This window comes from Carettochelys insculpta, chromosome 3, assembly GCF_033958435.1.
Source record: "Carettochelys insculpta isolate YL-2023 chromosome 3, ASM3395843v1, whole genome shotgun sequence".
Lineage (NCBI taxonomy): Eukaryota > Metazoa > Chordata > Testudines > Carettochelyidae > Carettochelys > Carettochelys insculpta.
The window spans coordinates 56,205,939-56,232,309 of NC_134139.1; the positions used below are offsets into that span (position 1 = coordinate 56,205,939).

Here is a 26,371-nt window from a genome sequence, read left to right on the forward strand (position 1 = left end):
CTAATTCGATAACTACTATAACTTTGCTTACACTAGGAATACCTCCCCTGTACTTCAAGCTTAATTCAGTACCAGCAACAAGATATGAGCGAAGGAATTTATTTTATAGCAACAATTATTTACTTAAAGAAATTAAATACCAAGTAACTAAATGTTTATAGTAAGCTTCCTGATCAGGTATGATTTATGTTTGTTCCAGCTACACAAAATGTATCTCAACATTACTTTTCTTCATTAATGTGATGCAAAACTGTCAAACAAGGAATACACTTAGGCTATCTCTATACTACAGAGATCTTTTGAAAGAAGTCCTTCCAGAAGATCTCTTCCAAAAGAATTTCTCTCGGAAGTCAGTCCACACACAAAAAAGCAGATCCAAAGAGTGATCTGCCCTTTCAAAAGGGAGCATCCACATAGCCCCTGCTATTTTGAAAGAATGGGCCAGGGATCAAAAAATCAGGCCCTGTGAGGACTGCTCTTTCGAAAAAAGGGCACATGGAGTGTCTACACACGTTTTCTTTCGAAAGAAGGCACCCTTCTTGAAAGGGGAGTGGCAGAGTGCTTTTGAAAGGAGCGCTGCATTCTTTCAATTTAATTTTGAAAGAACACTTTTTGTGTGTACGTATTCTGCTGGATATTTCAAAAGAGCCCCTTCTTTTGAAAAATATTTCAAAAGAACTTGCTAGTGTAGACATGGCCTTACTGTACAGGTTATTTAATGATTTCTAAACATGAACCTATTGTAAAGGAATATGCCCATTACGTGAATTAAATCTTATGTATCAAGTCATGATGCATAGAGTAAGTATACCTATTAAATGATAGTCATTTTATAACAAAAACTTTTTTTTAGAAATGAAGGAATATTCAAGTGTTTAGTTGACAACTATTCTCTGCAACAGGCTTTTATCAAAAAACAATGTTATAGCTCAATTTTTTTTCTACAGACTAAAACAGCTAAAAGAAAGGACATCAGCTATTCAGCTTTGTTACAGATTGACATTTGAATGACTACCCGCTGCTAATACATTTTGTTTAAGGAAATAATCCATTGTAAAATATCTTTGAACTAGCCAAAAGAAGTTTATTTAAAAATGAAACACTTGCCAAAAACTGGACATTAAATTGTAATGGTATGGTTCACGGGAAACATTCGATATGAGCTAACTGCGTTTAAAATCTTGGATTAATAAAATTTAAAGAAAAAGTCAACTGTCACAAAAAAAGAGTTGACAGAACAAATTCTGATTTCTGTTTGGTTAACTTGAATACAAGAACCACATTGCATGGACAGGCATAGAAGATATAATAGTGTTGAACTTGCACTTTAACCCATATTACTTTTCAAAACCTTAAGATTATCAGCAGTAAGCAGCATTTTTCAGTGTGATAACCAAATCTGATTGAACCTAAAACCAAGGCAGCAGTTGATTAAAAGACAACGTAAGTCGAATGATAAAGTTACATAGTTTAGTACATTAAAATAAAACAAGGACAGTGATATTTGTATAACGTTCCAAAAATATACAACTGGAAAAAATAATCACTGTACACAACAACTCTGAGGTTGTTAAAGTGACCAATCAAAAGACTGAACAGTGCAAGACATGCTTTTCCAGTTACAAGCTCAAAACAGAAGTGCAAAAGAAATTAAAGCTCTTTTGTCTGAAGTGATTTACTTTTTAGGATAAGGAAAGCTAGACTATAGTTAAGTACTACAGAGAGCTTTTTTCCACAAATTGAATTTTTTTTCATACTACAACATCTCACTCAAACTGTGTCCCACCAAGCCTGTTTTGTTGAAGAAACAGACAACTTTTGTCCAATACTCATTTCATTTTGGCCTATAAACCAGAGAATCCACAGGCAAAAAACAGCTGAAGTCTCACGCTTGGGCTTAGCAGCAACTAAGCTTGCTTAAATATACTTTCCCTTCCTGCCATTGGTTGACAAGTGGTCTCACAAGACTTTCTTGCTCTCAGACAGCAGCTGTGCTGAAAGCAGATGCTAAGCTGTGGCTGAGGGCTAAGAAATTACTCTAAACCTCTGTGAAACTAGAGGTTTTAGAGCAACTCCAGGCAAGTGCTTTTAGCGAGCTGACCAAGCAATGCATGCAGCTATTCATGCAAGTGTAGAATATGGCTCCATAGACTTAGAACTGGGGTAGGTGTATGTGAAAACTGGATAGAAGTCCCTTGCTTATTAGTTTACAAAAATATATAGCCAATATTGTAGCGTAAGAAGTCACTTTTACTCATTACATAGATTCCAAAAAGTATTTACTACTTTTCAGACATTCCCAACAAGGTCACTTGTAACAAAAAAGTCAACTTTTTAAAACTAGAATTAAAAAGTGGGTCTTTTCTTCAAGTGAACAGGACATCTGTTTGTAAGCTTAACTTTCTAATCAGTCAAGACTGGATTGATTTAAGATCTCTTATGTGAATATAAGCATAACACAAATAAGTTTACTTTAACACATATCATTAGCACAGAAAAAATGTTAACTCTTCAAAACATGATAGAGCATGTCTGGTTAGTACAAATCTATTGCAAATTATAGAGATCCTGTGCATTAGACCCACCCACACAGAAGCAGAGGGGGAAAAAAAAGTCTCAATAATGAGAAAAAATTACTGTTCAAGTCTATTGGTGTTTTGAAGAGCCAGCAGCCTAAATGACACCATGCTGCTAATCACAGTATCCAGACAAGCAAGTCTGCTTGGGCTACTAAAGCAGTGTAATCTTCTGGAGGTGTCATTTACTCCAAAGTTATTTTCTGTTTCGAAGGCGTTTAGATTTCCTAGGAGAGTCTATGGATTCGACTGCCTTTCTCCGTTTCCTAAGGGATTCCTCATTTGAGCCAGAACCTGAGGAACTTCCTACTGCACTTTCCATTACTTCTCTAAGTTTACGTTCAAGCTCAGCCAATCGGGCATTCTGTTCACCTATGATCTGCGTTTGCTCTAGCAGTTTCTGGTCTTGGTCTTGAAGTTGTTTCTGTTGTTCTTGCACTTTGGTGCGAAGCTCTGAAATTTCCCGCCTTAGTACAGTCACACCTGCACCATTCGTTTTGACTTGCTGCTGGAGTTTGGTGACTTCCTGCCTTGAAGGGTTTTGCTTGGAGAATAGCTGCATTGTTGTTAGAGCTGCAGAAGGACCTGGAACTTCAGAGAAAGTGATTTTATTTTTTTCTACCTTGTGTTTAAACAAAAAAATGTATCAAACTATGCCCCAATTTATACTCTCTGTTCAATTCTACTGACCAATTCAGAATCAGAATAGTTAGTGGTCTGTAAAATTGTGAACATGCAAATACCATTTACAGATACTCTATAGGAAAATCAATAAGTCTTGCCCCTGGTAAAGGTCAGGGTACAATTAGGCCCAATGTTTAGATTTTAAGAGATCAAAGCGTGAGCTATTTCCACTATTTAACTATAGAAAAGGCTACTTTTTACTTAAAATAGATTATATTCTACACCACTACACTAAGATAGTAAAGATACAAATTGCACAGAGCCAAAAAATTAGCCATCATTGTGACTAGACTTATTGCAGGATATACATCCATCTTGAATTGTGTTTTTGTACCAAATTTCAGCCAAGTCTGAATATACAGTTTCATTCATTAGTGTCACAACAGTGTTTAATGAATATACACTGTCCATAACTATAAAATTCATTCAGGTCTAGGAGAACAAGGCATTCTTAAATTTTCTTTTGGGATGCAAAATTTTCATTGGTAGGTTGTATTATAATGGCATATTCCATTGCTGAGAGATGCAAACAAGGAAGTAAATGCTTTCTAGAAAATGGAATTTTGTGAATTTTCAGACAGACAATCTAATAGATAAAAACAGCTAGATAAAAAAAGTTACAAATACTGGAGGTTGGAAGTAATACCTGGGGCAGCTCCTATGAGACGACCCGATACATCTGAGCCAGGTAATTTTCTTTTTAGAATTGGAACAATCTTCTCATCAAAATATTCCATAGCCATGGACGATATGTCTCTTAACTCCTGAAGGACTTCATGGGCTCTCTGAGGGGCTCTTGTAGAGTTTACATACCTTAGCACACGATAAATTTCGTCAATCACCTAAAACATTTAAGAATCATTAGATGTTCTGTAAGTTCAAGTGAAAAACTGAGAAGATGTTTATTGGTATAGTCTGAAATTATAGCACTGATGGGCAGGTATTTCATATCCATTATACCAGTGGTCATCAACCTTTTCAGTAACATGGCATACTTTAATGAAACAATTACATGGCACACCCACTTTTTCTGGCAGTAGGGAGGGGGGAATTGATGACCTTGCACCAGCTCGGGGCTCAAGCAGCAAAGCTGCCTGAGTCCCAGCTAGCATGGGGTCATCAATTTCCCTCTGGCAGCCCTTTGCAAAGCCTCTGTGAGGGAAAACAGACCACTACCATGGCAGCTGGGAATCAAGCAGCCTTGCTGTTTGAGCCCCCAGCTGGTGCAGGGTTGGTCAGTTTTTTCTCCCCTCAGCTCTTTGCAGAGCAGAGTGGTGGGGGGAACTGAGGACTCAAGTCAGCTGGGGGCTCAAAAAGCAAGGCTGTCTGATTCCCAGCTGGCATGGGATTGGTCAATTTCCCCTCACAGAGGCTTTGCAAAGTGGCTGCAGGAGGGAAGTTGATGACTGTGCCAGCTGGAATTCAGGTAGCCTTGCTGCTCAAGTTCTGAATTGGTGTGGGGGGTCAACTAAGTGTGCTGTGAAATTTCATCAATCCCCTGGAAATTGATGAAATTTCCACAGCACACTTAGGTAGTCCTTGCAGCAGTCCGGCTGAAAACCACTGCATTACACTATTCTGTTGTGCTCCTCCTAATTTTTACTACTCACCTATAATGAAATACTGTATGTTTCAGTAGAGGCAGAGTCTGACTTGTCATTGTATATTAAACTCACTCAGCAAATTTACCGTAGTAGTTATTTTTGAATTTATGAACTAACCTGCATAGCCCCTGCATGAAATTAATGGAACATTCCATAGTAACCTGGACTGCAATGAGCAGCATTTTCTTTTATTACATCAATTGGTACACTTCTTAAAATCTTTTCCATAAAGTTTATACTCAGTACAGTATGCTTAGTTCTTCATGGAGTCTCAAAAGCAAACTATAAGCATATACACTGACCATCTCTGCAAGGCAGTTACATATGGCAAAACCACTCTGTTGTTGTAGCTGCAGCCACACCAGAAATTTTGCTGGCATAGCTAAGTTGACCAAGTGATAATTTTTTTTTCATATACTCTTAGCTGACAGTTATGCCAGCAAAATTTTGTTATGCAGGCTAATCATCGGATATAGTGCTAGGATAAATTGTTTAATGCTTTGCAAGCATTCACATACTATAATGATGTAGAGATTGACACCTGAAGTTGTTTGCCAAAGACAGGCAGATGTGATTATGAATATCATACTAGTGTTTATAATTAGATTAATCTATTGTGTCATATACTTATGAAACACTGTAGTGGATGTAAACAACTAATGTACATGACATTTGGACAAATATGCTTAAAATAGACGTATCACCTTGTTTTATTTAGATCTAACGTATATGTTGGGTGCTACAGTACCACCTATTGCATATGCTAAAATAGCTAAACAAGATATGCCATTGGTATTTCTACTCCGAGGGGAAAAAGTTAAGTGTTCCTCTCATGTTCTAAAAAACCCTTAATTTCAATTTTTCTTTGGCTTAAAACACTTAATATCAACTGATAATCACCAGTTGGTGTTAGGAACACATTAAATATACATTTTTATTACTGATCCATATCAAAACTATTGTACAAGATAGCTCATGGGTGACATGAGTTTGTGGTGGAAAGGACTCCCACTGTTGTTCACAGTTTTTAAGTCTGGACTGCTCAAACTCTTAAAACCAGTATCCACATATTTTTAAAGGAATAAACTGTAAGGCAAGATCTGTCTGTTCAAAAGGTCTCAGACGCAGATACAAACAGCAAAAGTAAACCTGCAATGAACAGTGACTAATTTAAGCATTTTTAACTATTTCTTTAAATGAGCACATTTATTATTAACATACAACCCAAGATTGTATTTCTTTCAACTTTATTCAGCATGCCACAGTTATTTTCTATGGTGGAACATTAATATAAAACCAAAAACAACTAATTCACAGTATATCATTCACAGGTATCCATTTATAGTACATAAGCATCCTATAATATGTTTAGGTACATCCAGAATGCATTCATACAAAGCAATTTTATATTTTTACCTTTCCAGGTATGAAGCAACAGAGATTGGAATCCACATATTTCATGAAAGTCATATTTAACAGAGAGAGCCTCGTTTCTACAGCAGCAAGGATGTCTGCATGGCGAGCTAATGAATGGTTCCTTCTCTCTGACTCTCGCCTAGAAAAAAGCATACAGAAACCATCAGACACACACAGACTTAGCAATTTTAAGCTACCAAAAAATGAAGAAATGAACAGTAGTTATTTTAAATATTCTGCTCTTAAGAGCCCACAGGTGTAACTCAAGATTCAACAGGTAGCATTACTCAGTTTCTGAATCTTGTATTGCTCAGCCATTTACCTCCTGAGACTCAAAGAAATACAACTACTTCTAGTAGTTTTGTTCTTCTCAAGTGATTGCTGCCATTGTCAAGAACCAGTTAGCAACTACTCTGCGTGTTTGCTAAACACTGGAATAATTTTTAGATTTCTCAAATTTGATTCTCCAGGAAAAATTATGTTGTTGTTTTTTCAAATTCAAATTATATGTATTTTTAAACACATCTTAATTTAAAAAAAAATCCAACCAGAAGACTAGTCTTACAGCAATACATCGGGGCAGAGTGCTTGAATGTGGTTTTGTCATCACTACTCATTTGCATTCTGGCAACTGACCTAAAAACCATGACCAACACTGAAACAGCAATCCAGATTTCATATTTGCTCAGTCCCAAGCTTCACATGAGCTGAGAGAACTGATGACTGTCAGTTATTTTGGTGCAGGGTTATAATCATGAAACTATTTAAATCATGACAAATTATGCTAAACTGAAGAGAAGCAGTTGCTCTGATTCACTTAGAGAAAAACATTCTTTTAATCTGAGTTATATTAATGGATACTGTGTCTATGCATTTGCTCATTGGCCTTTAGCTCAAAAGGGAATGTGTAAATTAGATCCTGCCTTTCCAATCTCAGGTTACACGTAAAAGATGCATCACGTCTACCCAATCATTCAGGTAGATAAAAATCCTTTTAACCAAGGCAGGTCAGTTGGAACTCCTTTTGGACCCAGTTATAGCTCCTATATTTGCCAGAGTTGATTTTGAGTAATACTGGCTACCTCCTCCCTCTTCTGAGAGGACTTGAATTCCTGAGAGACTGGGAAACAAAAGAAACAGGATGACAATATAGATAAATGCAAGGAGTTTTCAGGATTGGGCTAAGCATTTTTGCAAGGAAAATAACCTATGGAATTTAACCAACTAAAACCAGATAAGTCCAATAACAGCCAAAATATTGTCAATGATTTCTAAAACATTTTTTATTTAACTGACTAACTGAAGTTAAATTTTTACAGTCTTAGCTTTCAGTACACATAAAAAATAATGTTATTGCATTCTTACATATTTTAAGATACATTCAGCCCTCATTTAACAAGTACTTTACTAATGAATACTCGCTAAAACAAGGAACATATATACCTACCTTTATTCACTATGGCTGTGTCTGCACTAGCCCAAAACTTCGAAATGGCCATACAAATGGCCATTTTGAAGTTTACTAATGAAGTGCTGAAATACATATTCAACGCCTCATTAGCATGCCAGCAGCCGCGACACTTCGAAATTGCCACAGCTCGCCACCGTGCGGCTCATCCTGACGGGGCTCCTTTTCAAAAGGACCCCGACAACTTCAAAATCCCCTTATTCCTATCAGCAGATAGGAGTTGCCAGGGTCCTTTCGAAAAGGAGCCCCATCTGGATGAGCCATGCAGCAGCACGCTGCGGCAATTTCAAAGTGCCGCGGCTGCCAGCATGCTAATGAGGTGCTGAATATGTATTTCAGCGCTTCATTAGTAAACTTCAAACAGCCATGCAGCTAGTGTAGACATACCCTATATGAGTGAACTTCCCCTACTTATATGAGCAGGGTCCCTGGCCGGGGGCAGGGAGACCCGCAGCCCCGTGGCTGGAGCGGAGCCAGCCATGGGCTACCTGACTGGGAGGCTGGGAGACCCGCAGCCCTGTGGCTCGCTCTGCTTCAGCTGTGGGGTCCCTGGCCAGGAGCAGCCCTGCAGCTGGAGCAGAGCCAGCCACGGAATCCCAGGAGGTGGGCAGGGAGACCCACAGCCCTGCAGCTGGAGCGTTCTCCCTCCCTTCCCTCAGACATGCAGCTGTCAGACAGCCCTTGGGCTGGGGGAGGAGAAGGATTAGGCTCTTAGCCTGTTCCCTCCCCTGGAATGGCAGGAACATGAAACCGACCAGCCACGAGCTGATCAGTTTCCCGGCTCCACAAGCCATGGGGAGACTGGAACCAGCCTGCCTCTGGTTCCCAACTCCTGTGACTCTGGAAGCCAGGAAACTGACCACCCTGGTGGTTCCTTGCTCCCCTCCTCTTGCAGGAAAATTTGAGTTATGCAGGGGTTTGCAGGAACAACCCCTGGGTAACTCCAGGGTTTACTGTATTAGACCCCCCCCCCCCCCGCCTGCCCCACAGACCTCACCCTCGGCCAGGTTTTAAGCCCCCCACAAAGGTCCCAAACTGCCACCAGCCTTAAACCTCCCCCAGCAGCCCCAAACCACCTCCAGCCTTAGAGTCCCCCAGCAGCTCCAAACTGCCCCCAGGCTTACACCTCCCCAGCATCCCCAAACTGCCCCCAGCCTTACAACCCTCGTGCAGCCCCAAACTTCCCCCAGTCTTAGACACCTCCCCCGCATCCCTCAACAGCCCCAGCCTTAGACACTCCTCCTCCTCCCACAGCCTCTTCACCAGCACTGCTAGGCTAGGCGACTCGCCCAGCCCTCCTGTTCCCAGCAATTAACTCAAGTGTTAAGGTTTCAGCACGTAGACATAAGGTAATTTTTATCCCTAGTGATAGAGAAAGCTGCCATCTCTATTGACAGATATCTGCCTGAGGCAGCAGTGTTAAGAAACTGCAAATGTCTTCTTTAACAGCCACATGCAGCTCGGAACTGCCCAGCTGGCAACCTTTAACAAATCTAATGGGACCCATAGGTTGGGAATCTCTGCTCTACATACATATACTACATCCTATTTCTGGTGCCATGCTATTCAAATACATCAGAAAAATACCTAAACAACTGGTTTATGTCAAGTTACAAGCCCTTGAAATGAATTGGAAACTTTTACATGTATTTTAAAGGGAATTTAGTGTCACTCTTATGAGTTTTCTCCTACAAGCAGAAATTTGGGAACCAATTGTGCTCGTATAGCGAGGGATGAGCGTATAGTATTTTGAAACCATTGCTGTAACCATTGCTTCCATACCTTGGAAGTTGTGCTTTGACCTGTTTCTGACACAAGTTGTGGTATCTCTCCACTTTCAGAAATCCCTGATTTAACATACGTTGGCAGACCAAGTCCATTCGCTTACAAACCTATTTGTGAAATAAAAAACAAAGAAAAATTTATATCAAACCAAAGTACATGTTGTTTTCATGATTAATCTGTGCTTGTTCAGTGGTGCAAGATAAGCTTTTATTCTTATTTTCAAACTAATCCTTAATTGGATAGAAAGTCAACTAGAATACAAAATAAGTGTTTGCCCATTGCTGATCCTTTCTTATTAAAAAAACAAAACACAACTTCAAAACTTATTCAAATCTATATCACTTCTTCCTTCATGTCAACAAAAGTTAGCAGCAATTCAGTTTAAAAATCATTTAGGTCCACTAATAAGCCTGTCCTCGAAAGACAGGTAGGACCCGATATTTCAAAATGTTGAGACTGTGTTTGATACACCAGTGGAGACAAAAATCCCTATTTGCAGTTAATCTCACATTTGGAAACTTTCTGCCACAGTATTTACTTCCTCAGAGATGTCTAAAGGAATGCAGAGGGACAGAGACTGACCTTGGACTTCTTTGCGAATTATCCCACAATGTGGCAAGGGTTATCATAGGCAAGACTTTCCAACCTTATAGAAAGGTTTTATAAGGTAACTAGATATATTCATTTATCATAAACAATATTTTAAAAAAAATCTGTGTCCCAGCTCATGTAACATATTGCTGTTGACCATCACACTCACTAGTCATGCCAAAGGCAGGATAAGACTAGTGGGTAGCATCTGTCTCCAAGGAAATTGTAGCTCGTTAAGAATGGACCTGGGATGATGTTGGACATCAACCTCATTGCACTCTGATGGTATCCTGATTGAGTATTACTGACTAATTACAGAGGTTTAGAGTCTCACAAAAAGGGGATTCCTTCATACACTCTTAAGGGGCCTTTGTAAGTTGAACTGCAATATTGAGGTACCTGAGGTTGAAAATACAGTTGCATTGGAGTCCAGAGGCCCAAACGTTAAGGTGGCAGGGCAGCTGAGTTTTGTTTTAATTGACACCAAGAAGGCCAAAGTGATTCAGAACCTGTACAGGCCCGTGTTATCTCAGTCCCCTTTGCTGTTCAGCGCTGAGTCCTGATTGGTTTATCACTAGCTTGTCCCGAGATGTTCAGTAGATGTTAACAGAGTAAATACCACTTGGTCTGCTATAAGCATGTTACCCAATGGCTATTGAGAAAAGAGAGACAGTGGACCCCACTCCCATCTTCCTTGGATCTTGTTCAAGTAATTGTCAAAACTACTTATTAAAGGACTAACTATTTAGGGAGCCATGCCTTCCCATTTGTACAGTGTTAAGTGTTTATTATGTTGTGTTAGAAATCAGATACTAGGTTACGCAGCAGAGTTTAGGGTTAAAGTGAATAAAACAGGAATCAGCCAAGACTTCTGGGAATCCTGCTGTGGTTGAGCAAGGTTTCATATGGATGAAGCACAGCCAGACTATTTTTAATAACCCCAAACTGTGGGGTTTGATCATATGTTTAATATAATGATTAATATGTGATACGATTAACATGGAAAGCACATGAAGCAGTGTCAAAAATATCACAGACCTTTAATGCCCATCAGGGGATAAATATTCAAATGGGAACTTTGAAGCAAAGAGAGTACATAAGTGCTGTTTTAAGTGTAACTCTAACTTCCACCGAAGTAGGGCATTAAAAATCCACGAGACTAAATTAAACTATGGAGGAACGGAGGAACAAGGAGTCCCAAGGAAATAAGGGAAAAAAACCCCTCCACTTCCAAAAAAAAAATACCCCAAACTCTGCTCCCCTCCAGGCCTTAAAGACTGCAATCATACATTCTGTGACTCATATTTTGTTTTTAAGGACTCACAGCTTAAATGGTTTATTCCTAAAGTATGAAGTTTGGTTGTTTGATATCAGTCTCTTGCTTTAGCAAACCCTTTCACAGTTGCAAGGTAATAGGTCATTGTAAATGTATAATGAACCTTTTAAGCTACGATAGGTAGCTGTATTAGTCTGTATTCTCACGAAACAAAGAAAGCAGTCCTGTAGCACCTTAAAAGTCTATTGTCTTTAAGGTGCTACAAGATTTCTTTACTTGTCTTTTAAGGTAAGTTATTTGCCACTTAAGGCACATGATGGAAATAAGACTCCTTAGAGAGCATAGGTTTTCAGGGATAGTGAAAGGCATTCATATATTGAGTCAAAAGCTGGTAAATGCCCATAACGCCCAAATGTTGTACCAGGAAAGGGACATGTCTTTACAGGTATTCAGCAATGATACAAAATCCTCAGAGATCCAAGCCAAAACTGACTTTTAGTGCTGGTAGCTTATAGCACTGTTCCTCCATTGCAGCAGCCTGGATGTCCTGATAGTTCCATGAGGCACCTAATGCAGACTTGTGAGTTCCAATATTTGACTACCATATGAAGGAAACTGAGGGAAAAGAAAAAAAGACTTCTCTGACCAACTGTATATGGTGAACTCTACCACTGTGGTAACTGCAGTCTGGAACCAAAAGTGGCGGTCTCTTGTAAGAAGATCCACTGGTGTGCTAGTATCCCCAGATGGCAGTATACTGAATTAGGGAAAAGGTTAATAAGCAAAACATGGGACAGCACCATGTTTACTGTCTAAATTAATGGTGTCAATGTACAAATATATATTAGGAAAAAAATATCTAAAGGGATCCAATGGTCAAATTATTTCCCCAGCTCAGTGGTTAGAGCACTGGCCTTGTAAACACTGGGTTGTGAGTCCAATCTGTCAGGGATGATGATATTCTGCCATGAGGGCACAGGACTGGACTCGATGACTTCTCTAGGTCCCTTTCAGTATCCAAAAAAGAAAAGAAAAAAAGATTCCTGTTGTAGAATCAAGGAAGCCAACTACTAGTAGGTCCTATCAAACTGTATAGTATATTCTAGATGAAAGAATGACCTTCAGTTAGCAGATGTAACCATGCCACTTTCAGTAACAGAGGAAAAGGTCTGTCCTCAATCAATCATTCCAGTGTGGAAAGTGGCTACATCTATACCAGGAATACTAATGATTACAATATACCATAAATCAATTGTGTATACGTTATATAGGCTGAGCACCATGACAATGGGTGTTAGGTAATAATCTATAATTTTAGAAATGGGAAAAGTACCATGCTTAGATCAAGGATAAGCAGTTGCTAAATTATACTGTTAAAACTGTTTTTAAAACATAACAGGAAGAGCCACTTGTTTGATTCTTGTCTGGGTGCCACTGAAAGCAATTCAGGCAAATCTGTGAACAACTTCTTAATTAAGGCTCCTGTTTTTAACTAAGATTACATCATCATGGAAAAACCTTGTATATCTCATCCTTAGTTTTTTTCCCTGTGTGTTTAATCCAGATGAGGATGTGTTCAGTCACCTGACAGCCATCCACTCTAAGTTGCCTTGAAGGCAACATTTATAATGAACACATCAGAGTTACTCTGAAAAGTGGTATCAGTGCATTAGCAGATACCATATATGTGGAAACACACTCCTATGTGGCCAGAACAAAGATACTAACAGAATCCATTGCCACTGGTAGCCTACTAGGCTAACCAAGCCTGGTGCTCTTATGAGAAGGGTGACCGCCAGTACTGTGTAACACCAAAGATCTTTTTATGGTTAACTGGAGTGTAGGACTACAGCATCAAAAATGTTGTTATACCTCAAAGGCACATATACTAATTAGGTGAGTGGTAATTCCCCTTTATGTGCCATCTGTTGTATTATGTAAAAACCACCGTTTTAAGCAAAAGTGTAAGGCCCTAAATGTATATGATAGGGTGATTGTTGAGTCTGTCTTTATTATATTCAACAGTATTGCAAACAAGCTGTAGGGCATGTATCCTAAAATACATTAGCTTCAGTAGTTAACATAAGGCTTTTGAACTTTAGCACAGATAAGCAGCCCAATGGTAATGTCTAAGTTTTGGAGAGCTGGAAATAGATTGTAACAGAGAATTTAATGACATTAGCGGACCACAGCAACATGAGCTAACATAAGCTTTTGAAAACTTCTGGAAAGAACATCCAACCACAAGAGTTCCATGGCAACAAACTGATGTATATGTTAATAAGTTGATATCATTAATACACTAGCCTATAGAAGAAGGGCACCCTGACATTAGTGTCAAGTATCGGAGGGGTAGCCGTGTTAGTCTGGATCTGTAACAGCAATGAAGGGTCCTGTGGCACCTTATAGACCAACAGAAAAGTTCTGAGCATGAGCTTTCGTGAGCACAGACTCACTTCATCAGATGCTAGTCATGGAAATCTGCAGGGCCAGGTATAAATAAGCCAGAGCAAGGCTGGGGATAACAAGGTTAGCTCAGTCAGCAAGGGTGAGGCTTACTACCAGCAGTTGATCTGGAGGTGTGAAGACCAAGGGAGGGGAAGCTGCTTTTGTATTTAGCCAGCCATTCACAGTCTTTGTATAAGCCAGAGCTGAGGGTGTCGAATTTGCAGATGAATTGTAGCTCATCAATTTCTCTTTGGAGTCTGGTCCTGAAATTTTTTTGCTATAGGATAGCTACTTTTAAGTCTGCTATTGTGTGGCCCGGGAGATTGAAGTGCTCTCCTACGGGTTTTTGTATATTGCCATTTCTGATATCTGATTTGTGTGCGTTTATTCTTTTACGTAGAGACTGTCCAGTTTGTCCGATGTATATAGCAGAGGGGCATTGCTAGCACATGATGACATAAATTATATTGGTAGATGTGCAGCTGAATGAACCCACGATGGTGTGGCGGATCTGGTTAGGTCCTGTAGTGGTGTTGCTGGTGTAGATATGTGAGCAGAGCTGGCAACGAGGTTTGTTGCATGGATGGGTCCCTGAGTTAGAGTGACTGTGGTGCAGTGTATAGTTGCTGGTTAAGATTTGCGTCAGGTTGGCAGGTTGTCTGTGGGCAAGGACTGGTCTGCCTCCCAAGGCCTGTGAAAGTGGGGGATCATTGTCCAGGATGGGTTGTAAATCCCTGACGATGCGCTGTAGAGGTTTTAGCTGAGGACTGTAGGTGATGGCTAGTGGTGTTCTGTTGGCTTCTCTCTTGGGCTTGTCCTGTAGTAAGAGGCTTCGTGGCACACGTCTGGCTCTGTTGATCTGTTTTTTCACTTCCTCAGGTGGGTATTGCAGTTTCAAGAATGGTTGGTAGAGATCCTGTAGGTGTTTGTCTCTGTCGGAGGGGTTGGAGTAAATGCGGTTATATCTTAGTGCTTGGCTGTAGACAATGGACTGTGTGGTGTGTCTGGGATGGAAGCTGGAGGCACGAAGGTAGGCGTAGCGGTCAGTGGCTTTACGATACAGGATAGTATTGATGTGGCCATTGTGTATTAGCACCGTGGTGTCCAGGAAGCGGATCTCCTGTGTAGACTGTTCCAGGCTAAGGTTGATGTTGGGGTGAAAGTTGTTGAAGTCCCGGTGGAATTCCTCCAGAGTCTCCTTCCCATGGGTCCAGATGATGAAGATGTCATCAATGTAGCGTAAGTAGAGACGGGGTGTTAGTGGACGAGAGCTAAGGAAGCGCTGTTCCAGGTCAGCCATGAAAATATTGGCATACTGAGGGGCCATGCGGGTACCCATAGCTGTGCCACTGATTTGAAGGTATATATCATTGCCAAATCTGAAATAGTTGTGTGCGAGGATAAAGTTACAGAGCTCAGCTATCAGATGTGCTGTAGCATCATCAGGGATACTGTTCCAAACAGCATTTATTCCATCTTTGTGTGGGATGTTGGTATAGAGAGCCTCTACATCCATGGTGGCTAGGATAGTGTTTTCTGGTAGGTCATCAATGTATTGCAGTTTTCTCAGGAAGTCAGTGGTGTCTTGGAGACAGCTGGGAGTGCTGGTGGCATAGGGTCTGAGGAGAGAGTCCACATAACCAGACAGCCCTTTGGTGAGAGTGCCAGTGCCCGAGATGATGGGGCATCCAGGATTTCCAGGTTTGTGGATCTTGGGTAGTAGGTAGAATAGCCCCGGATGGGGCTCTAGAGGTGTGTTGGTATAAATCTGTTCTTGTGCTTGTGTAGGGAGTGTCCTGAGCAGATGGTGTAGTTTCTTAGTGTATTCCTCAGTGGGATCTGAGGAAAGTAGCCTGTAAAATCTGGTATTGGAGAGTTGTCTGGAAGCCTCCTTCTGGTAGTCAGACCTCTTCATGATGACAGTAGCTCCTCCTTTACCTGCCTCTTTGATTGTAATGTCAGAGTTGTTTCTGAGGCTGTGGATGGCATTGCGTTCCGCACGACTGAGACTGCGAGGCAAACAATGCTGTTTCTCCACAATTTCTGCCTGTGCGCGTTGGCAGAAGCATTCTATGTATAGGTCCAGACTGTTATTTGTACCCTCAGGAGGACATTAGTGCTGAGCATTGCATTTTTTGTGTGTTTAAGAAAAAAAAAAAGGACGTACTCAGCTGGTGTTTCCTCCCCACCGGCTGGTATGCAGTAGGCTAGAGAGAGAGAAAGATGTAGCCAAAATGCAGAGAGGTGCTAGAATGATGGCTTCTGGTGATGAAGAGAAAGTTGACAGGTGAGAAAGAAGATAATGGCTAACATTTTAGATCATTCTGCAAGGGATAGTGTATGGATGTTCTGATGTACTTTCTGTATTATCTCCTTCTACCTTACTGAGTTAGTGTCTGTGATCATCTTAAGTATATTAATAAATTATTCTAACTATAGAATAGTTAGAATTCTATAACTAGTTCTAACTATAGAAGAGTGCTATAGTGTAAGTGTTGCAGCTGTGCACCTCAAGGTTCCCAACTATAAAATAATTTTAACTACTTAAATTAAATTACTTAATTCTTGGGACAAGAACCTGTTAACCTTCAAAGTGATGACTAGGAATTCTTAAGTAATCAATATAGTTAATATAGAATCTACAGGTCGGGCTGCAATCCTGGGAAATGGATGCTTGAGAAAGTCCAGGAATTGCTACTCCCATTATATGGATATTCATTAAGAAATTAAACTGCCACTAGCCATTATCTTGCATCTTTATTCAAAAAATAAAACTGGGCCAAATTTTATCCTGGTGTAAGCAAGAACAATTCCTATTGACTTCAATAGGAGCTGCACCCATTTGTATCTGGGCTGAACTTAATCTTCAGAGAGGTTCCAATGGGTCATATGAGTACTTCAATCTCTCAAAACTGCCAAAGGCCTGAGTCAGAAGTTGAAATTTAAAAAAAAATGTAGACACAGAAATTGTTAAGACAAAAGTAATAAAATGCAGAATTAAAGCATCCCAGATACATTTCTGTACACTTTAAATTGATGACAATCAAAAATGCTTCCTTAAAAGCTTAAGCACATTTATTTTAATCAAAAATATTTCTCTATTTCTAATACAGTCTTTCCTTACAAAGATCAAAGAATACCAAGTATACGACTTAGCAAAAACCATTTACAAAAACAGAAAGATAACATGTTGAAGATTTTCAATATATTATATATTTGTAAACTGAAAAGCCAATCTACAAATTATAACTCGTATATTTTAGCCAGTCATGTTTTCAGCTTGTATGTAATTGATATTGCCCCTTCAAAGGTTGACTACAAGTGGGAGGTAGAGATTTTTTTAAAACTACATGTGCCAAATGCCCCTCCATCCCCCATTCTGGAATGCATTCAACAGCAAAATATATTTTTTTAAAAGAAGATGAATTTTAAAACTAACAGCTCCTCTCTGAAAGTTATTACCAGTCCAATTTACTTGATGTCTGAATATTAATCAGCAGCAGTATGAACTCAATATCTATAACAGACTCACATCATGGAAGGAAAAAAGTGTGTGTGTATGGTAAAGATTTTTAATGAGAAGTTAAAATATATGCACCAAAAGCCCACATAGCGGTTAGTGAAGACATATAACAGCAATGAAGGGTCCTGTGGCACCTTACAGACTAACAGAAAAGTTTTGAGCGTGAGCTTTCGTGAGCAGACTCGCTTCATCAGATGCTGGACATGGAAATCCGCAGGGCCAGGTATAAATAAGCCAGAGCAAGGCTGGGGATAACAAAGTTAGCTCAGTCAGAAGTGACTGACTTCCTGACTGAGCTAACCTTGTTGTCCCCAGCCTTGCTCTGGCTTATTTATACCTGGCCCTGCGGATTTCCATGTCCAGCATCTGAAGAAGCGAGTCTGTGCTCACGAAAGCTCACACTCAAAACTTTTCTGTTAGTCTGTAAGGTGCCACAGGACCCTTCATTGCTGTTACAGATCCAGACTAACAAGGCTACCCCTCCGATACTTGAAGACATGTAGTGCACAAATCTAGGATTAACTCAACTGCATTTCCCATTATATTTATTTCCTAAAGTTGAAACATCAACATTCACTTTGAATTTACTGGTTTGTCACTCTCAGCACTATACTCACTTGGTATTCTCACGAAAAGGAAGCCTCTAGTTAACAAGCTTTGAATAGCTAATCTAGTGTATGAACCTGCAGTCTTAGCTGAAAGACTTGTGCTCCATTTTATTTATCTGAGAAACTACAAGAATGGTGCATAAACACATCTTAAACTTAAGGACGCATTTATCTTCTGGAACACCTCCATATTTGGGTTCAAGATTTTAAAATCAGTATTTAAAATATATTTTGAACAGCTTCTCATTCTCCTAATAACAAGTATATATAGGCCATGGGACAGCTCCAGAAAGATTACAAGGAGTAAAATTTTTCTGTATTTAACAGAATGGGAAAAGCTAGCTGCTAGTCACTAGTATTTTGTCTATGAAAAGAATCATGAGATTGTACCCCAGATTTTACTGGAGAACCAGAAAGTGCAAAATCATAGAGAGTTTAATGCTTTAATAGTTAGTATAAAGTACATCTCCCTCAAGCTCTGTGTCTGATGGCAGTGTTTCTCAACCAGGGGTATGAATACCCTTGGAGATACCCACTGGGAGACCTCAGTGTATGTCAACTCATCTAGATATTTACCTAGTTTTACAACAGGCTATATAAAAACACTAGGGCTACATCTACACTACAGAGATCTGTTGAAAGACGCCCTTCTGGAAGATCTCTTCCAAAAGAACTTCTTTTGAAAGAGCGCATCCACACATAAAAAAGCAGATCAAAAGAGTGATCTGCTCTTTTGAAAGAGAGCATCCACATAGCCCCCACACTTTTGGAAGAACAGGCCAGGGATCAAAACATCAGGTGCCATGAGGACTGCTCTTTCGAAAGAACAGCCCTGCGGAGTGTCTACACACATTTTTTTTGAAAGAAGAAGCTCCTCCTGAAATGGGAGTGGAAGCGCGCTTTCGAAAGGAGTGCTGCATTCTTTGGATTTATGTTTGAAAGAACAATTTTTGCGTGTAGATGATCCACAGGATCTTTCAAAAGAGCCCTCTTTTGAAAAAATCTTTTGAAAGAACTTGCTAGTGTAGGCGCAGACTACGAAAGTCAGTACAATCTAAAAGTTCATTCAGACAATGACTTGCTTCTACTGCTTCATATGCCTTGTACTGAAATGTCAGAACAATATTTCTATTCCAATTCATTTATTTGATAAGATGGTAGAAAGTCAGCAAGTTTTCAGTAGTAGTTTCTGTGATAGTTTTGCATGTTTTTGTAAGTCAGTAGTTTTTAAGTGAGGTGTAACGTGTTGGTATGCAAAACAAATCTGACTCCTGAAAAGGGTACAGTAATTTGGAAAGGTTGAATGGCACTTGTTTCAAGACCTCAGATTACATTAGGACCATGTTTCTCAACCAGTGGTACACGTACCCTTAGGGGTATGCAAGAAAATCTGAGGGTACTTATAATTTCTTTAAAGGGGTACTTGATAAGCAAGGTTGAGAAACACTGTTCTTTAGTGCTTGCTGAAGACTAGGAAGATCCATGGGAGGAGCGGGGAGAATTCCTGAAAGGTAACAAGAACGACCATTGATCTTTAATTCTAGTGCTGCTCTCGCCCACACTCATCAACAGAATGAATTAAGTGGCCAGTTTGATTTTGAGTTTTTTGTTTATCTTTATTTGTTCCAAGAAAAATTATTTTGATCCAGAAGCTGGGTGTAAATCTACATACTGCTGATACAACTAAATACCTAAAGAATTCTGGTTTTAATTCGAAGATGCTTCAATCCTTCTGGTGCCATACCTGGCAAAAGCTAGTATACAAAACATGATTTGTCTAGCCAATATATTGTAAAGTTTGTCATAGATTAATTAAAGTAACACAGTAGACAAATAAGCTTTCTAATTTTTTGTGGCAAGACATGGGGGAATATTCATAATCAAGATACTACTGACATCTAGTGGTATATCTATACAAAAAAAACAACTTTTCAAGTGTGTTCGCCTATCTCCCAGGCAGTAAGCTTCAACAGGCAATACAAACTGTACTCAGAATACATTGAGATATTTAAGTATGGGATTTACTAATCTTACATAGATCAAAATAAGAACAAGCATCTCTCTTTGTGCAGACAGAAAAAAATTCAGCTTTGGCGAACTGAATTCCTGTATATTACTTAGTTTTAGTTGTGACAATAATCACAAGTATGAATCCAAATGCAAATCGGTCAAGAGTGACAACTGCCATAAAGAATGTTTGAATCTATTCAACTGATGCAGCCCACTGTCCATCATTTAAACAAAATTTCTATGCTATAGAGCACAACTGAAAATTTGCATTTCCACTTGGAACTATTAGCCTCCATTCATAAATCATTAGTAAATATGAAATAAAATGCACTCGTAAAAAAGAATCCTCTATTTTGTCAGTTTTATTATTTTCAAAAACCAGTTTTGTGAAACATCATAGGAACATTAGTCTCAAACAGAAGGGTTTTCCTCTGGCGAGCAGCAGCAAGTGAAACAGCATTACTGTACTATGTCTGAAATGGTCTGGGCTGTTTCCTCAAGAGTCAGAGTACTCAAGATTGGTTGATAAACTGGACTCAAAGAAACCATTTCTGTTTTAATGCAGCTAAATGTAAATTTAAATATTTAGTAACAAAGAATGCAGGCCATAGTTAGAGGATGAAGGACTCTGTCCTGGGAAGAAGTAAGTCTGAAAAGGATTTGACCATCATGGTGGATAATCAGCTGAACATGAGCTCCCTAGGTCAAAAGGGCTAATACGATTCTTGAATGTATAAATAAGATTCTCAAATAGGAGTGTTAGTTTACCTCTGTATTTTTCAGAATTTGAACTTTTTCATGATTTTGACAGAGATCAGTATTTTAGTTTTTTTATTTTTATTGGTTTAAATGTTCATAGTTGTGCACAACTAGGGGTTTTAATGTCAGTAGACACATTTAAAAAATTAAAGCTTTATATCTGTTAAAGCACACTGTTAATGACACGTGTCAAAATATACATAACAGATACACTTTGCCTGACTGGAAATTTCATTTATTATCAATGAAAATATTTTTCATTGGTTTGTCTGGGTGTATTCGCAATGACCAACTGAAAAAATCCAATCCTTCCAAGTGTGCTTCTAGTTACCTGTCACCTTCATCACGTATAACTTCCCCAAATTTTTGAGTCATCTGCAACTTTTGAGTCATCAGTGACAATTTTGTTTTCTTTCTGGTAATTGATAAAGAATGTAATAGTATAGATGATTCCTTATTTACAATTTGAGAGCTGTTCACCAGCCACCTTTTAATTCATTTAATAAACGTAATGTTAGTTTTATATTACTCTACTTGCTTAGTCAAAGTGTTGTGCAGTATCAAGTCAAAACCCCTACAGAAGGCTAAGCATACTACATTAACACTATAACTTTTATCAACCAAATCTGTAATCTGATCAAAACAAAATGAAATTAGTTTGACAGGCCCTATCTTCCATAAACCAATACCGATTAGCACTAATTTTATTACCTTCCTTTAATTCTTTATTAAATAATTCAGGTATCAACCACTGTATTGTCAATGCATTTCTACCAGCTTAATTGCTTTCTTGATTGATGTGCAGATGGAGAATCACATATGGGAGTCTATGATCATCTTCAAATGGCATTTTCCTCCTCAGAACCCATCATTACTCTTAGAATATAATATTCTGTAAAAGAGGTAGGCTACTTTGGGTCAAATTTATTATAAATTACATTTATAATACATTTATTATAGATCTGAACATCTCAGATCAACAAATACCATTTGACGTGCTTGCTCCCTGAAGGGTGTATTTATCAAGATGCCACATAGCACCAGACACATTCACTCTTCTCTGTTTAGATATGCAGTTGCAGCTAATAAATATCCAGAAATTTAGGGAGAGCCTTACACTGAAAATGATTCTGTGACTGAGCAAGTTTGAAGAACTTCAGATAGCAGGACCTTGTTAGCCTGTGAATGTTGTATGTCTTAGATGACATCAGTAGGTATTGACACACACTATAAATAAATACTACATGGATGAATATGCCAACTGAATTGCATTGTTCTTCCCAAAATGGTGTTGACTTTTGGCATCCCCCAATACCTACAATGGTACAACTCTGAGTTTTACATAAATGAAAAGGAACACGTCAAATGCAAAATACACTAATAGTCTGCCCTAGTGTAAGTTGGGAAGGTGCATTCATGGAACAGTACTTGGAATGCTAGTATTGGTAAGAATGATAGAGAACAACACACTAAGGAAAAAAGTACAGTGGTGAGGTGGATCTTAAGAGATGCATAAAGTGCTTTCTAATTTATAAGCAACTGTCCTAGAAATTCAAGTGGAATGGGGTGAGGTATACCTCTTAAGCACATTTTCTACGTAAATATCCTACAAGAGCAGAATTAGTTCCTGGAAGATGAGCATGTCCATCTGTGTTTTGTATTGTTTTTGGACAATAAATTTGGGTCAGTTTGGTTAGTTGGTGTCTAAAACATTTTTAGCAGCAAACTGCAACTGTGGGCAAACAATTGGCTACAATATTAATTAGCACCTGATGGGAACACATAAGCCTTTACCAATTCTACTGATGTTATTTAAGGCCACCTCATTCTGAGCTTACATTTGAGCATTTGTTGAAGGGTTTAAAGCAGATTACTACCTGAACTCCACAAGATTTGTAGGGAACTCTGGAACAAAAGATGTAATACAAACATTGAAATCTCACTGTCTAGAACTGGCTCTACAGCTTCCATACAACATTGAAACCCTGCATAATACCTCTTTACTGGATTAGCATGGTTGATGACTGAACGCTTTTAATAAAATATTTTCATTTTCAAGTGATCCCTTTAAATACTCTCAGACAAAGTGAATATGATTATGTATCTCCATTCCTGAAGGAGAGAGGCCAGAAATGTCTACATTGAAATTCTTGATGTCAGTGACTGGTTGGAAGAGAGATGTCCTCCCTTTTTCTTGGAATAATTCTCCTCTGAATCTATCACTAGAGAAACGCCTTATGAGGAACTGATTTGGTGAAAGGATTTATTTTTTGCTTTCTCTGAATCAAAAATTAAAGATGGAATAGACCCATTGAATTATTTTGTTCATCCTTCATCCAGTGCAGTATTGTTCCCTACAGTGTATTTATTAATGGTTTATATAACATTCCACCAATAGGGCTTCCATCACCTCTTCTACTGATAGAAATCGTCCTCAATATTAACCAAGCTTTCAGTGTAGCCAGTAGTTTTGAACCCACAAAAGGAAAATTAATGCCATTTCCCCCTCAATAAAGATAGTCAACCATCATTCAGGTAAATATAACACATTGCTTTCATTCAAGAATCTCAACATGTTTACAAACATTCATGTAGTTTCACAAACAAGTGTCCCCAATTTAGAAGGGAAACAGAGAGAGAGAAGGGTCATATCATTCAGGCACTGTCACACACAAAGGCTGTGGTGGGACTGAAAGCTGAATCCCACAATTCTCAGAACTATAATCAGGTTTCTTTCATAAGAAGGCATTAATGAAGTTTGCCAAAGTAGTTTTGTACATGCAAAGATTATATTTAGGTTTCTTCATAATTGGGAAGGTCTGATATATAGTCTAGTTTCACAACAACACACCCACACCTTAAGTTAGTGATGACTGGTGGACTTCATCCATCCTGCAGGAAAATACTTACTGATAATCAGCATGCTTGGTGCTGTATAAACAGAAACTGAGTCCTTTCTCAAGGAGGTTCAATTTAATATTAGAGCCAAACAAACACTCTTTCGGAATACTGGCAGATTTTATAAAATGTAGTCCAAATATATTGCAGAAATGTTTGCAATATTAGAGTTCTAATATTTATTTTGTTACTCAGCAAGTCTAATTACATGGTTTTAAAATAGAAACAGTAAGGCACACAAATTTAGTGAGGGTTACATAAATTTCCTAATCCTACTTCATTATCACAATTAACTGTAATTTATTGGCTAGATTCAGAGTTTATAGTCCCTCACTATTCAGATACTACAAACATGATGCACACTGATCTCAGTTACATCCCTGCACATTTTTTGCACCTTCACTCTTGACCTATGTCTGAGTGACACTAGGGTTGTGATCCACAGAGATACTCAGGCACTTAAGTCCTGTTTTGAGTCACTAGTGCAATGCATAAAACCTCCATTCAGCTGCCACCTCACCCTGTAGACGCCTGAATTCACTAAGTGGCTAAGTTTTTCCCTTTCGACAAGTGCACCGCAGCTTCACCCTAGGCACCCAAGTGCCCAATACCTACCAAAGCACTAATGTCAGATGCCTATTTCCTGCCAAGCCCCAGAACAATTCACAAGCCAGGAAAGACAAGTGTTCAACTGCTTAAGTCATGGCTAGAGACCTGATCTGGTATGCAACCTGGAGGCATGCCTATCATATTGTGACCCTCAGGCAAGCAGGAGGTAGGAAGAACCTTCCTTAAATCTTTTACCTTAGTGAATACGGTACTCACCTGAGGAAGAAAAGGGGATTTGAACAGCTACCTGACTACTCTCCTATGAGCAGCCTAACTACTTGGCTACAGAATATTTTGACATGGATCTTCCCCAATTTCTCTTACTGAAGTTGTTCTAATTTAATAAAACAATTTAATGATTAAACATTAATTGGGTCAGTGAAAAACTTAAAATGACTCTACAAACCAGTGATTAGACCAATAACCTCATAGAGGCAGACCTCTGTTCAAATCTCTTTCCTAGCAGGAACGAGGGGAACTAGCACCAGGACTCTCACAGATCCTAGGTGAGTGCCCTAACTGTTAAACTAAAGATTATTGGGGAGGACACCCCCAAACCCAGGCTTCTAGTCATTTTGTTTCAAGCCACACAGAACAATTCAGACTGCACAAAAGCCTATGTTCTCCAAGTTGCTAACAGAGCTGGGCATTTCTGTACAGCCTGGACTTAAGTACCTATCTCCGAATGAGGGCGGGGCTTAGCGCCCAGCCCTCTGGTCAGCATCTCCCATTGGCTGTCTTACGCATCTTCCACTCTAGCACACTGCCTTTGTGAATCCTAACAAAACAAACCAGCAGTCATGCAACACTTTAAAAACTAACAAAATAATTTATTAGGTGATGAGCTTTTGAGGGACAGACCCACTTCTTTAGATCAATAGCATTTGCAGTACAGACTGACAGTTATATAGCACAGATGTTATATATATCTATATATCCGTATCTATGTATGTGTAGAGAGAGAGAGTATATGTATATGAAACATATACATGAAATGTGTATATGAAATAAAAACTCACAAATCAGATACATGGAACTGAGTGGGCAGGTGAGGGGGAGAGATAGTGGATCTCAGTCTAAGGTGCCTATTTCTCCCCATTCATTCTATACAGGGAGCCCAGGAAACTAACTTAGGCTTTGTGGATTGGAGTGTAGCTCCTGCATTTTTTGTTAGGTGTTGCAACCCCGATCATTGCAGCACCTAAGTCTCTTAGTGGATGTGAGCCTAAGCTATTTGCAGCAAAGTTCTTGTCTTCCTAGATGTGTTGTATTATGCATCATGAACACTTAATTGTAGTACAGTAAGTGGACATGTGCATTCGGTAAACTACACCCACAAGGAAGCCTCTTGCAAAGGAGAAACAACCTTGGAACACAAGGCTACATTTCTAAAAAACATAAAAATGTACCAATTAAGTAAGGAAACTGAAAAAAATACAATTATACCCTAAGAGGCAAATAAACCAAATGCGTTCAAACACAGGCTTTTGTTCGGGGGGGGGGGGAACAAGATAAATGCATCCCCCAGCCAAGAAGTTACTGAACAGAAGAAGCTAACGTGAGGCGGCAACTGCTCGGCTTTCCCCCAACCGCAGCACAATACTCAGGAGCGGTCGGGCTGCAAGAGAGGGAGATAGGTCGCCCGCCCCCTCCGGACAGACCCGAGTAGCTGCACACAAAACGCGGGGGGTGCGTTACTTCACCCCAACCCTCCCAGCAGCAGAGAGGGACAGGACGGCCTCGGGGGGCGCCAGCTGCAGCACCCGGGGCTCAGCCGGCCCTTGGCTTGAGATTCCCCCTTCCCCTGTGCTGCCGCCGCGGCTCTCGCCCCCCACCAGGCGGAGCTGCCGGCCTAGCCCCGCGCCCCCCGGCCGCCCCTCACCAGGCGGAGCTGGCTAGTCTCGTCGTAGGAGAGGAAGCCGAGGATGCTCTCGATGGCCACAATGGGTAGCCCCACCAGCGTGTTGCTCTGAGGCAGCTGCTCCAAAGGCGCCGGGCCGCCCTGTGGCTGCGGAGCTGGGGGCGGGGAGAGGCGCGGCGAGCCCGCGGCGCTTCCTTCCCCCTCCGACAGAAGCCGTTCCTCCGCCACCGCCGCCATCTTGGGCCCTGTCCCCCT

The 26,371-nt window shown here is 39.8% G+C and overlaps 1 protein-coding gene across 1 annotated transcript; it reads right to left on the minus strand.

The window, feature by feature from the left end:
- Positions 1–436: 436 nt before the first annotated feature.
- FBXO28 (F-box protein 28) lies at positions 437–26,353 on the minus strand. Its single transcript, XM_074989902.1, has 5 exons — positions 26,138–26,353; positions 9,531–9,640; positions 6,281–6,419; positions 3,907–4,102; positions 437–3,167 (listed from the first exon to the last, which is right to left on the minus strand). Exons 1-5 carry the CDS (start codon positions 26,351–26,353, stop codon positions 2,773–2,775), a joined length of 1,056 nt encoding a protein of 351 aa, XP_074846003.1. The 3' UTR covers positions 437–2,772.
- Positions 26,354–26,371: the final 18 nt, after the last annotated feature.

Excerpts from the sequence above, each read along its gene's own strand:
- FBXO28 (XM_074989902.1), bottom strand. The coding sequence starts at position 26,353 with ATGGCGGCGGTGGCGGAGGAACGGCTTCTGTCGGAGGGGGAAGGAAGC. Across the intron at positions 9,641-26,137 it reads AGACTAGCCAGCTCCGCCTG|GTTTGTAAGCGAATGGACTT; the intron begins GTGAGGGGCGGC and ends TTTCACAAATAG. Across the intron at positions 3,168-3,906 it reads TCTCATAGGAGCTGCCCCAG|TTCCAGGTCCTTCTGCAGCT; the intron begins GTATTACTTCCA and ends CTTTCTCTGAAG.